Source organism: Mobula birostris, chromosome 8 (assembly GCF_030028105.1).
Source record: "Mobula birostris isolate sMobBir1 chromosome 8, sMobBir1.hap1, whole genome shotgun sequence".
Lineage (NCBI taxonomy): Eukaryota > Metazoa > Chordata > Chondrichthyes > Myliobatiformes > Myliobatidae > Mobula > Mobula birostris.
The window spans coordinates 9778049-9790488 of NC_092377.1; the positions used below are offsets into that span (position 1 = coordinate 9778049).

General features: G+C 43.8%; 1 protein-coding gene across 1 annotated transcript in view; it reads right to left on the minus strand.

The window, feature by feature from the left end:
• The window catches only part of cd109 (CD109 molecule), a 255125-nt gene that overhangs the window by 73504 nt on the left and 169181 nt on the right, over nt 1-12440 (minus strand). Inside the window, exon 23 of the mRNA XM_072267001.1 lies at nt 3445-3621. Coding sequence (XP_072123102.1) covers nt 3445-3621 — 177 coding nt within the window. The remainder of the gene's footprint in view (nt 1-3444; nt 3622-12440) is intronic.

A 12440-nucleotide genomic window follows, 5' to 3' on the forward strand; every position in this document is an offset into this window, starting at 1 on the left:
TAAAAATTATTGGACTCTGGCATGGTGCTGGGGGACTGCAAAATTGCATGTGTTACTTCACTCTTTAAGAAAGGAAGAAGGCAGCAGAAAGGAAATTATAGACCAGTTAGCCTGAGCTCAGTGGTTGGGAGGATGTTAGAGTCAATTATCAAGGATGAGGTTATGGAGTACTTGGTGACACAGGAGAAGATGGGACAAAGTCAGTATGGCTACCTTAAGGGAAAATCTTGCATGAGAAACCTGTTGGAATTCTTTGAGGAGATTACAAGTATGATAGATAAAGGGGATGTAGTGGATGTTGTATATTTGGACTTTCAGAAGGCTTTGACAAGGTGCCACACATGAGGCTGCTTACCAAGTTTCATGGTATTACATGAAAGTTACTGGCATGGTGAAAACATTGACTGATTGGTAGGAGAGGTGAGAGGGAATAAAAGGCCATTGCCTAGTGGTGTTCCGCAGGGGTCGGTGTTGGGACCACTTCTTTTTATGTTGTATATCAATGATTTAGATGATGGAATAGATGGCTTTGTTGCCAAGTTTGCAGAATTGGCGGAGGGACAGGTAGTGTTGAGAGGCTGCAGAAGGACTTAGACATATTAGGAGAATGGGCAAGAGAGTAGCAAATGAAATACAATGTTGGAAAATGCATGGTCATGCAATTTGTTAGAAGAAATGAATGTGCAGACAATTTTTTAAATGGGGAGGAAATCCAAAAATCTGAGATGCAGAGCAACTTGGGAGTCCTGGTGCATAACAACCTTGCAGGTAGAGTCGGTGGTGAGGAAGGCAAACACAATGTTCGCATTCATTTCAAGAGGTCTAGAATACAAGAACAGGGATGTGATGCTGAGGTTTATAAGGCATTGGTGAGGCCTCACTTTGAGAATTATGAACAGTTTTGGGCTCCTCATCTAAGAAAAGAGACGCTGGCATTGGAGGGGGGTCAGAGGAGGTTCACAAGGATGATTCCAGGAATGAAACGGTTATCATATGAGGAATGTTGATGGCTCTGGGTCTGTACACACTGGAATTTAGAAGGAAGATGGGGGATCTCATTGAAACCTTTCGAATGTTGAAAGGCCTAAACATGCTACACATGCGGAAAGGATGTTTCCTATGGTGGGGGAGTCTAGGACAAGAGGGCACAGCCTCAGGATAGAGGGATGTCCATTTAGAGATGCAAAGAAATTTCTTTATCCAGCGGGCAGTAAACTTGTGGAATTTATTAACACAGGCAGCTGTGGAGCCCAGGTCGTTGGGTGTATTTAAAGCAGAGCTTGATCGGTTCTTGAGTAGAAATGGAATCAAAGGCTACGGGAATAAGGCATGGAAGTGGGGCTGAGGAGGGGAAAAAAGGATCAGCCATGATTGAATGGCAGAGCAGACTCAATGGGCCAAATGGCCTAATTCTGCTCCTATGTCGTACTAGCTTATGATAAACCTGATTCTGATTCCAAATGACTTCCCCCTACAATCATTCAACCTTGATCCAGTGACATTTCACAGTCAAACTCATCATCCTTCAAAACACACCTCAACTTCACCCCTTCCTACTTCTGAATCCCCCCCCACCTGACTCACAAGCCCTCCCTGCTGTCTCTAATCACGGACTTTGAGCACGTCAGTCTGAATTACCTCACTGCTGAAGTGACAGCGTCTTTATACTGTGTCCATTACATGGGACTTTGACTAACAATTTGTTGAGTGAAAGGTAAAACAAAAGATCACATGCTTTTCATTGTGATGCAGTTAACATGGCAGAACTCTGAATGGGACAAACTTCTCGTTGGACTTCAGTAGAGAGCAGGGAGATCTTCCTGAGAAGATCATAGTAAATTTGAAAGCATAATCTGAAACTCCTGCAACGTACAGATGGGATTGGGAAACTGGGTGTCAGAGCTAAAGGTTGGGAACTGTGCAATGCAAATTTATTTTATTTATTTAGAGATATAGCGCGGAATTGACCCTTCTGGCCCAACAAGCCGCGTCGCCCAGCAGCCCACCTATTTAACTCGAGCCCAATCACAGGACAATTTGCAATGGCTAACTAACCTACCAACCAATATGTCTTTGGAAAGTGGATGGAAACAAGAACCCTGGAGGAAATCCACACTTTCACGGGGAAGACAACAAGCTATTTACAGAAGGGGCTGGAATTGAACTCTGAACTCCAACGCGCCGAGCTGTAATAGCATCGCGCTAACCACTACACTATCATGGCTCTTGACTATTTGGGTGAGGTGAATGGCTGACCTGCTTTTCACTGATCCTCAGGATAAAAAACGCGTGTGAAACACTCATGACGATATTATAATACAAATGTGGTTGTGCCATTCTAATCATGTAGGTACCACTGCCAAGAACACTCACCAGCATCTCTACTTCTTCAAAATACCAAAACAATTTGGCATGTTCGCTTTGACCCTCACTAACTTTTACTGAGGCACCGTAGAAAGCATCCTATTCATATGTACCATGCCTTGGTATGGCAACTGCTGTGCCCAAGACTGCAAGAAACTGCAGAGAGTTGTGAACCTAGCACCGAATGGAAACCATACTCTACTCCATGGACACTGTCTATATTACTTACTGCCTCGGTGAAGCAGCCAACAGAATCACAGACCCCTCCCTCTCCGGAATTTTCTCACAACACACACAAGATGCTGGAGGATCTCAGCTGGTCAAATAGCATCTGTGGAGGGAAATAAACAGTCGACATTTTGGGCTGAGACCTTCATCAGGACAGAAAATGAAGGCAGAAGCCAGACATCCTCTCTCCTCCCCTGTTTCAATGGGCAGAAGACGCAAAACCCTGAAAGCATATCCCATCGGGCTCAAGGACAGCTTCTATCCCACTGTTATAAGACAATTAAACGGCCCCTCGCAAAGTAAGATGTACTCCTCACTTTTTACCTCATTATGACCTTCCACCTTATTGTCTGCCTGCACTGCACTCTCTCTGAAACGTTAACACTTTATTCTGAATTCTATTATTGTTTTCCCTTGTACTGCCTCAATACACTGTGTAATGAAAAGATCTGTATGGATGGCATGCAGAATTTTTCACTGCGTCTCAGTACATATAAGAATAATAAACCTATTTACCAGTTTACCAAATACAACTCGCAATTTTACCAATCTACCAAGACAAGTTGTTCACCTTATCTCAGTATATAGGACAATAATAAACTTGAATAATAATATTTATTGTGCTTTTTCATTATTATTGGGTTCTTTATCCTATTATGTTTTTTTTGTGCTGCAGCGGATCTGGAGTAGCAAATATTTCAATCTCCTTTACACTTGTGCACTGGAAATGGCATTAAACAATCTTGAACCTCTTGAATCATTGAATCTTGAATTTACCAAGTTATTAATTTAACAAGACAAGTTTTTCTCTGTACATTGGTACTTGAAACAATGATAAACCAATTTACCCACCTTGGACCATGAAGAACAACGCTTTTTCCTTTATCTCCTCAGTCACTTGGCTTACAGACATCAAGTACTGCATGATGTAGATGTTTGGAGCAAACATAATCATGTTTTGTTCACCACAGCCATAGGGCATCTGAAGCAGGTTTTCCAAGCCATTAATGGAAGGTCCCAAAATATCACCTGAAAGAAAGAACCAATTATCAGAAGACTTCTCCATTCAGTTTTTTTTTCCGAAATTGTCTCTTGCCTTAAGCACATCTGCACTTGAGATATGGTTTTCTGCTCCAGGCCATCAGAAAATTCCTCCTTTTTACAGAAGTAGTTTCCCTTCTGCTGTAGTTGATGGAGCCCAGTCTTGCATCTTGTACTCTGGAGAGCATTTTGATTGGATGCATTAGCATCTGGTCTGGAGGCACGAATGCACAGGATCGCAAGAGGCTGAAGAAGGTGATACATTCAGCCAGCTCCAACACCAGATGAGAACTTTCTTTAACCGGAGAGTGGTGAACCTGTGGAATTTGTTGCTGCAGGGAGGCCAAGTCTTTAGATATACTTTAGGCCAGAGGTTGATAGATTCTTGATTGGTCAGGACATGAATGGATATGGGAGAAGGCAGGAGAATGGTGCTGAGAGGGAAAATTTATCAGCCATGATGAAATGGCAGAGCAGACTCGATGAGCCAAAAGGCCTAATTCCGCTTCCATGTTTTATAGTCTTATGGTCTAACTCTCCCCAAAATTGAGGACTTCTTCAAGAGTTGGGGCCTCGTGAAGTGGCAGCTATTGTTGGCAACCTTCATCACCCAGAATGTGCCCTCTTTTCATTACTATGATTGGGGAGAATATGCAAAAGCCTGAAGACACACACTCAATGTTTTAGGAACAGATTCTTACTCTTTGCCACCAAGTTACTGACCAGACCATGAACACAACCTCACTATTCCACTTTTGCACTACTTTAAAAAACATTTAAATTATAACTTGCAGTAAATTTTATGTCTTGCATTGTGCTGCTGCCACAGACCAATGCACTTCGTGATAATGAACCTAATTCTAATTCCAATGCTGATTCTGATTCTGAACCCTTGTTCTGGTCCTTTTGCTTTCACCCCACTTCCCCTCCAGGCAGAACAGAGTCCTCGTCTTTCACCCTTAGAGCCACCGCGTCCAGCATATCATCCCTTCGTATTTGCACTAGCTGCAAAGAGGTCCCACCAACAGCCACATCTTGTCCTCCCTACCCTCTTCTGCCCTCTCCAGAGACCAGCCCCTGATGATTCACTGTCTGCTCATCCCTCCCGTCCACCCCTCCCTGAACTCTGGCACTTTCCCCAGCTCTTCAGCAGCAGAATTGGGTTTATTATCACTGTTCCACACCATGTGAAGTTTGGTGCTTTGCAGCAGCAGTAGAATGCAAAGTCAGAAAATGATTAAAAATTGCAAACTAAATAAATAATGCAACAAAATGGAATATTAAGCTAGTGTTCCCAGGGTCCTTGGACTATTCAGAAACCTAAGGCAGAGGGGAAGAAGCTGTGCATGAATCATTGAGTATGTGTCTTCAGGCTTCTGTGTCTCTACCTCAAGTCAAGTCAAGTCAAGTCACTTTTTATTGTCATTTTGACCATAACTGCTGGTACAGTGCACAGTAAAAACAAGACAACCTTCTTCAGGGCCGTGGTGCTACATGAAACAATGCAAAAACTACACTGAGCTACATAAAACAACACAAAAACTACACCAGACTACAGACCTACCCAGGACTGCATAAAGTGCACAAAACAGTACAGGCATTACAATAAATAATAAACAAGACAATAGGCACAGTAGAGGGCAGTAGGCTGGTGTCAGTCCAGGCTCTGGGTATTGAGGAATCTGATGGCTTGGGGGAAGAAGCTGTTACGTAAATGGGAAAAGGGCATGTCTTGGATAGTGAGGGTCCTTCATGACAGATGCTGGCTTCTTGACACATCATATTTAAAGATGTCCTCAATGGTAGGGAAGGTTGTGCCCATGAAGAAGCTGGCTAAGTCTACACAAGTTGTGATACTTGTCTTTGCTCCTCCGCTCTCACCAGCATCCAGGGACCTAAAGATCCATTCCAGAAGACCAGAAGACGGTAACATTGTTGTGCGTAGTGTTTGGCTAAAGGCAGTATTATATAAGACCACAGGCATCGGAGCAGATTAGGCCATTAGGGCATTTAATCGTGACTGATTTAGCTTCCCTCCAAAACCCATTCCCCTGCCTTCTCCCATAATCTTTCATGCCCTTACTAATCAAGAAACTGTAATCCTCCACTTTAAATATACCCAGTGACCTGGTCTCCACAGCTATTTGTGGTAATGAATTCCACAGATTCACCACCCTCTGGCTACATGGGCTACAGCAAGGCGTATGACAAAGTCCCGCATGGGTGGCTGCTCAAAACGGTTCAGTCGCTTGGTACTCAAGGTAAGGTAATATATTGGCTTCACCGGAGAAGCCAGAGACTAGTTGTAGGTGGTGGCTTCTCTAACTGGAGGCCTGTAACTAGTGGTGTGTCACAGAGATCGATGCTGGGTCTGTTGTTGTTTGTTATCTGTATCAACAATCTGAATGATAATATGGTAAATTGGATCAGTTAATTTGCAGACGACACCAACATAGCAGGTAAACTGGAAAAATGAGCTGGAAAATGGCAGATGGAATTTAATGCAGACAAGTGCAAGCTCCTGTAATTTGGGATGACCAACCACAAAGAGTGGGAGAGCACTGAGAGTGTGATAGAACAGAGGGAACTGGGAATACAGATCCATTATTCCTTGAAAGCGGTGCCACAGGTAGATAGAAAAAAATATTTGGCACATTTGGCCTTCATAAATCAAAATATTGAGTACAGGAGATGGAATGTTATATAAAAGTTGTATAAGAAGTTGGTGAAGCCTAATCTGGAATATTGAGATCCTTCAGAGGGAAAATAAATCAGCTATGACGGAATGGGGGTGCAGATTTGACTAAATCTGTTCCTATGCCTTACAGCATTATAAACACATATACTGCCCTGAGATTCATTTTCTGGTGGACTTTCACAATAGGTGCAAGAAACACAACAGAATCAATGAAAACACACAGAGACACTGACAAGCAACCAATTTGGAAAAGAAGACAAACTGCACAAATGTAAAATAAAGAAATAATACTAGGAACATGAGTTGTAGAGTCCTTGAATCTAAGTCCATCGGTTGTGGAAGCAGTAAATTATTCCAAATCAGAGATGTACTATTAGGCTGGAGAGCCATTAGATGTGCCATTACATTGGAGAGGGTTCAGAGAAGATTCACGAGAATGATTCCAGGAATGAAAGGGTTACCGTATTAGGAACATCTGGCAGCTCTTGGGCTGTATTCCCCGGAGTTCAGGAGAATGAGGGGGGAATCTCATAGAAACATTCTGAATGTTAAAAGGCCTGAACAGATTGGATATGGCAAAGTTATTTCCCATGGTAGGGGAGTCTAGAACAAGAGGGCACAACTTCAGGATTGAAGAACGTCCGTTTAGAACAGAGATGCGGAGAAATTACTTTAGTCAGAGGGTGGTAAATCTGTGAAATTTGTTGCCATGAGCGGCTGTGGAGGCCAAGACATTGAGTGCATTTAAGGCAGAGGTAGATAAGTTCTTGATTAGCTAAGGCATCAAAGGGTATGAGGAGTGGGGGTGACTGGAAGAATTGGATCAGCCCATGATTGAGTGGTGGAGCAGACTCGATGGGCCAAATGGCCCACTTCTCCTATATCTTATGGTCTTATGGTTTATAGGTTGAAGCCTTGTCTGTTCTCTCCCATAGATACCACCACACTAATTATACAGTACTATAATAGCAGCATTTAAAAGATACTCAAATGCAGTGATCCCCAACCACTGGGCCACGAGCATTTGCTATCAGACCGCTCGGAAACGATATGATTTGATGTTATGAGAGGATATGAGCCAGCTGCACCTTTCCCCATTCCCTGTCACGCACTTTCGAACTTGAACGCCACCTCCCCCCCCAGTAAGCTGGTCCGCAACAATATTGTTGATATTAAACCGGTCCGCGGTGCACAAAAGGTTGGGGACCCTTGCTCAAATGGGTACCTCAGTAGGCAGGGATTCCATTCATTATGTGCTATGTCATTTGACAAAGGTGATTATGGTGTTTCCATGGCCATGATTGTTCTTGGCAAATTTTTCTACAGAAGTGGATTACCATTGCCTTCTTCTGGGCAGTGTCTCTACAAGACGGGTGACCCCAGCCATTATCAGTACTTTTCAGCTTGTCTGCCTGGCATCAGTGGCTGCATAACCAGGACCAGGCACCAGCTGCTCATACGACCATCCACCACCTGCTCCCATGGCTTTGCGTGACTCTGATCAGGGGGGGCTAAGCAGGTGCTACACCTTGCCCAAGAGTGACTTTCAGGCTAGCGGAGGGAAAGACTGTCTTCCGCCTTCTTTAGAAGAGATGTATCCCCACCCTACTACCCATTTCTATGTTTTACGGCCTTGTAAACAAATGTAGGACCCTGTGATTCATTTTCTTGTGGACATTCACAGTGGATACAAAGAAACACAATAGAATCAATGGAAAGAACCAATGTGCAAAAGAAGATAAACTGAGCATATACAATAAATAAATAAATAAACAGACAAATGTTGAGAATTTGAATTGTAGAGTCTTTAAACATGAGACAATGAGTTGTGGAATCAGTAAATAGTTACAACTCAGAGATCTGTCATTATACTGAAGGCTCATCAGTTCTCTACCACAGATTCCACCACACTACCTATAGAGTATTATGATAGCAGAATTTAAGAGGTGTTTAGCTAAATACCTCGGCAAACAAGGAAAAGAGGGACTTAAGCAAAAGATATCCTACTGGTACGATCTTGGAAATCTTTTACAATTTCATCAGCACTGGAAAGGAAGGGGGGAGAAGCCAGAAATGGTGTCATGGTCTTCATCAAGATTTCAGCCTGAATCTTTGACTATGCATTTCTCCCCACGGACGCTGCCTGGCCTGCAGAGCTCCTCTGCCATTTTGTGTGTTATCCCAGATTCCAGCATCTGCACAATCTCCTGTGTCTCGGTGCAAGAATGCGTGTTCCTAGAAGGTCAGTGACCTTAGCTGGTAAGTGCTGCATCTGCAGGACCAATAGCAAGGGAGACTCAATCCAAGTGAGAATGTAAGATGGGAAACAGACCACACTATTGATCTGAAGTCTGGCAAGAACTTAATGCTCTCGGGAGAAGGCAAGAAGAAAATTAAAATGGAGGGGAATGTTTTCTGTATCTGCCTACTTCGGATGAGATGATTGGACACAGATGTGTACCGCAAAATATTTGTATCCAGAAGGGAGGAAAAGGAACCAAAAATTTTTGTAACAATAAGACACAGAGCCCAAAATAGAACAGCTGGCTCAGGGTGATATTTAGATGAGAAACACATGCTTCACAAATCTAGTAGCACGAATACTAATTGATGTTCTAGGAACATGATATCCATCTCCACGCCCACCTGCCCTCCATCTTACGTAACTTTATGGCCGGCACAGTAGTTCAACAGCAAGCACATCGCTTTACAGCCACCAGCGATCTGCGATCAGGATTCAATCCCTGCCGCTGTTTGTGAGGAGTTTAGACGTTGTCCCTGTGGCAACGTGCGTTTCCTCCAGGTGCTCTAGTTTCATGCCACATCCCAACGGTGTACTGGTTAGGGTCAGTAAGTTACGACACGCTATGTTGGTGCCAGAAACACGGTGACACTCGCGAAGCCGCCCCCCAGCGCATATTTCTGACTGCATTGCTTGTTGACACAAAATGGCTCACAATACTCCAACTATGGTTTGACTCTCAGCATTATATGCTTTCATATTCTAGACCTCTTGGAATGAATGTTAACGTTATGTAAGCCTTCCTTATCACTGAATCAATCTGCAAGTTTACCCTAAAGGGATGCTGAACTAAGACTCCAAAGTCCCTTTGCACCTCCGACTTTTGAATTTGTGCCCAATTATAAAGTAATATATAGTATTATTCTTCCTGTCAAAGTAGATAACCCCACACTTCTCTGTGCTGTATCCAATCTGTCACTTAGAGTCATAGAATCATAGAGAAACAGGCCCTTTGGCCCACTCAGTCCATGCCGAACCATTTAAGCTGCCTACTCCCATTGACCATAGCCCTCCATACCTCTACCATCCATGTACCCTATCCAAACTTCTCTTAGACATTGAAATCAAGCTCACATACCCCTCGTGCTGGCAGCTTGTTTCACACTCTCACAGCACTCTGAGTGAAGTTTCCCCCCCATGTTTCCTTTAAACTTTTCACCTTTGAATGGAACTGATTTTATTTCCTACATCCTTCACATACATGAGGACTAAAATTCTTTACGTTATGTCTCTGTCTGAATGTGCAATTTATAGTAATTTGTAGTAAATAGCATGTACAACAGGACAGTCAATAGAGCATAGAAATATTATTTTATCAGCGTGAATTAATCAGTCTGATGGACTGGTGGAAGAACCTGTTCCTGAGCCCGTTGGTCCTGGCTATTATGCTGCAGTACCGTTCCCAGATGGTAGCAGCTGGAACAGTTTGTGGTTGGGGTGACTCGGGTCCCTAATGATCCTTCAGGCCCTTTTTACACACCTATCTCTGTAAATGTCCTGAATAGTGAGAAGTTCACAACTACAGATGCGCTGGGCTGTCCACACCACTCTCTGCAGAGTCCTGTGATTGAGGGAAGTACAGTTCCCGTACCAGGCAGTGATGCAGTCAGTCAGGATGCTCTCAATTGTGCCCCTGTAGAAGGTCCTTAGGAGCTGGGGACTCATGCCAAACTTCTTCAACTGTCTGAGGTGAAAGAGGTGCTGTTGTGCTTATTTCACCACACAACCGGTATGTACAGACCACATGAAATCATTGGTGATGTGTATGCTTTCACTCTTAACCCATGACCTCTAGTTGTAGTCCCACCCAATCTCAGTGGAAAAAGCCTGCTTGCATTTATCCTATCTATATCCTTCATAACTTTGTATATTTCTATCAAATCTCCTCTCAATTTTCTACGTTCCAAGGAATAAAGACCTAACCTATTCAATCTTTCCATCTCACAGATTCTAAATTCTCTCCAATGTATCAAACTCTAGGGGTGTCAGGGGTGACTGCGTTGGTAGCATTCCACTCCTACTGAGATCTACTGATGCGTGATATGGATGCATCTTGCCTGGAGGCATCAGTGCTTCGTATGACAACTGCTCACCTGTGACCACAAATAAACTGCAGAAGGTTGTAGGCACGGTTCAGCATATCATGGAAACCAGCCTCTCCGCCATGAAATCTTGTCAGTTCTTCTCACTGCTTTGGTAATCATCAGCATTAAGTGCCATGTCACATGACATGGGCAAGCATGATAGTTTCTACCGGAATAGTTTGCCATTGGCTTCTTCTGGGCGTTGTCTTTACAAGACCTCAACCATTATCAACACTCTTCAGAGTTTGTCTGCCTGGCATCAGAGATCGGATAACCAGGACTTGTGATGTGCACCGCCTGTTTCCATTGATTCAAGTGACCCTGATTGTGGGGGCTAAGCAAGTGCTACACCTTGTCCAAGGGTGACTTGCAGGCTAGCAGATGGAAGGACTGTCTTACACCTCCTTTGTTGGAGATGTATCTCCACCCTGCCACCTGTAATGCTGCCTTCATAATCAAAGATCCTATAACCTACCTGCATTGCACTTTCTCTGTAGCTGTTACAGTTCATTCTGCATTGTTATAGAACAGCACAGCACAGCACAGTACAGTACAGGCCATGATGCTGTGCTGACCTTTTAACCTAAGCACGGCAAGGTAGTGTGGTGGTTAGCACAATGCTTTACAGCACAGGCCGCAAAATCTGGGTTTGATTCCCACTGCTGTCGGTACATTCTCCCTGTGATACTGTGGCCTTCCTCCCGCTACACCAGTTTCCTCCCACCTTCCAAAGGAGTAGAGTTAGGGCTAGGGAGTTGTAGGCTGCCACGTTGGTGTCGGAAGTGTGGCATCTCTTGCAGGCTGCTCAGCACAATCTTCACTGATTTGATTTGAAGCAAATGACGGATTTCACGGTATGTTTCAATGTATGTATGACAGATAAAGTTAATCTTTAATCTTTAAACTACTCCAAGATCAATTGGATCCCTCCTTCCCACATAGCCCTCCAGTTTAATTTCATCCACATGCCAGCAAACAGTGATTCCTCTGGCGACATCTTCCAGAGAGTCAATTGTTTCCATTTTTCTACGTCTTCTACTTATTCTTTTTATCTTAATATTGTTTTTGAAACGGTTGGAGCCTGTGACTTATAGTCTGAAGTTCAATCGAGTGAGCTAGCACTCTGCTGTCCAGAGAAAACATCAAGAGAGAAATGCGAGCATGAGCTACCATGAGGAGAAGCTCAGAGATGAGATGAGGAGCCATGATAGACCTCATATCTTTACGATTAAAGTGTTGAGGATGATTGAAACATTGAGTCAAATGTAGAGGAGAGCAAGTGGTTCTCGAAGAGGCCTCTGGGTTCCATTTGCTGCCCTATGAGCAGCCACTGGTTCAAGTTGCTGCCCTCAGAAGGGCTGCTGGTTCAAATCGCTTCATTCGGAGGGGCCGCTGTTTCGAGTTGCTTCCCTCAGAAGAACTGTTGTACAAGTCGCTGCCCTCGGAGGGGCCACTGATTCGAGTCACTGCCCTCAGAGGAGATGCTGGGTCCTGACACTTTTGAAGCTGTTATTGAAACTCTGAGATTTATGGATTAGATTGTGGTTCAAACCATTCATAGTTCATATTGGCATCTTCCAGTTCTGGGTTTTTATTCAGTTTCTGCCCATTATTTCTCGTTGCCAATTAGTGGACTGAGGGTTTGGGGTTTGATATTCTTGTCGTTTCTCCTATTAGTTTTTGTGTGAGGGAGGGGTTGGGGGGGGTTTGGAGTTTACGAGTT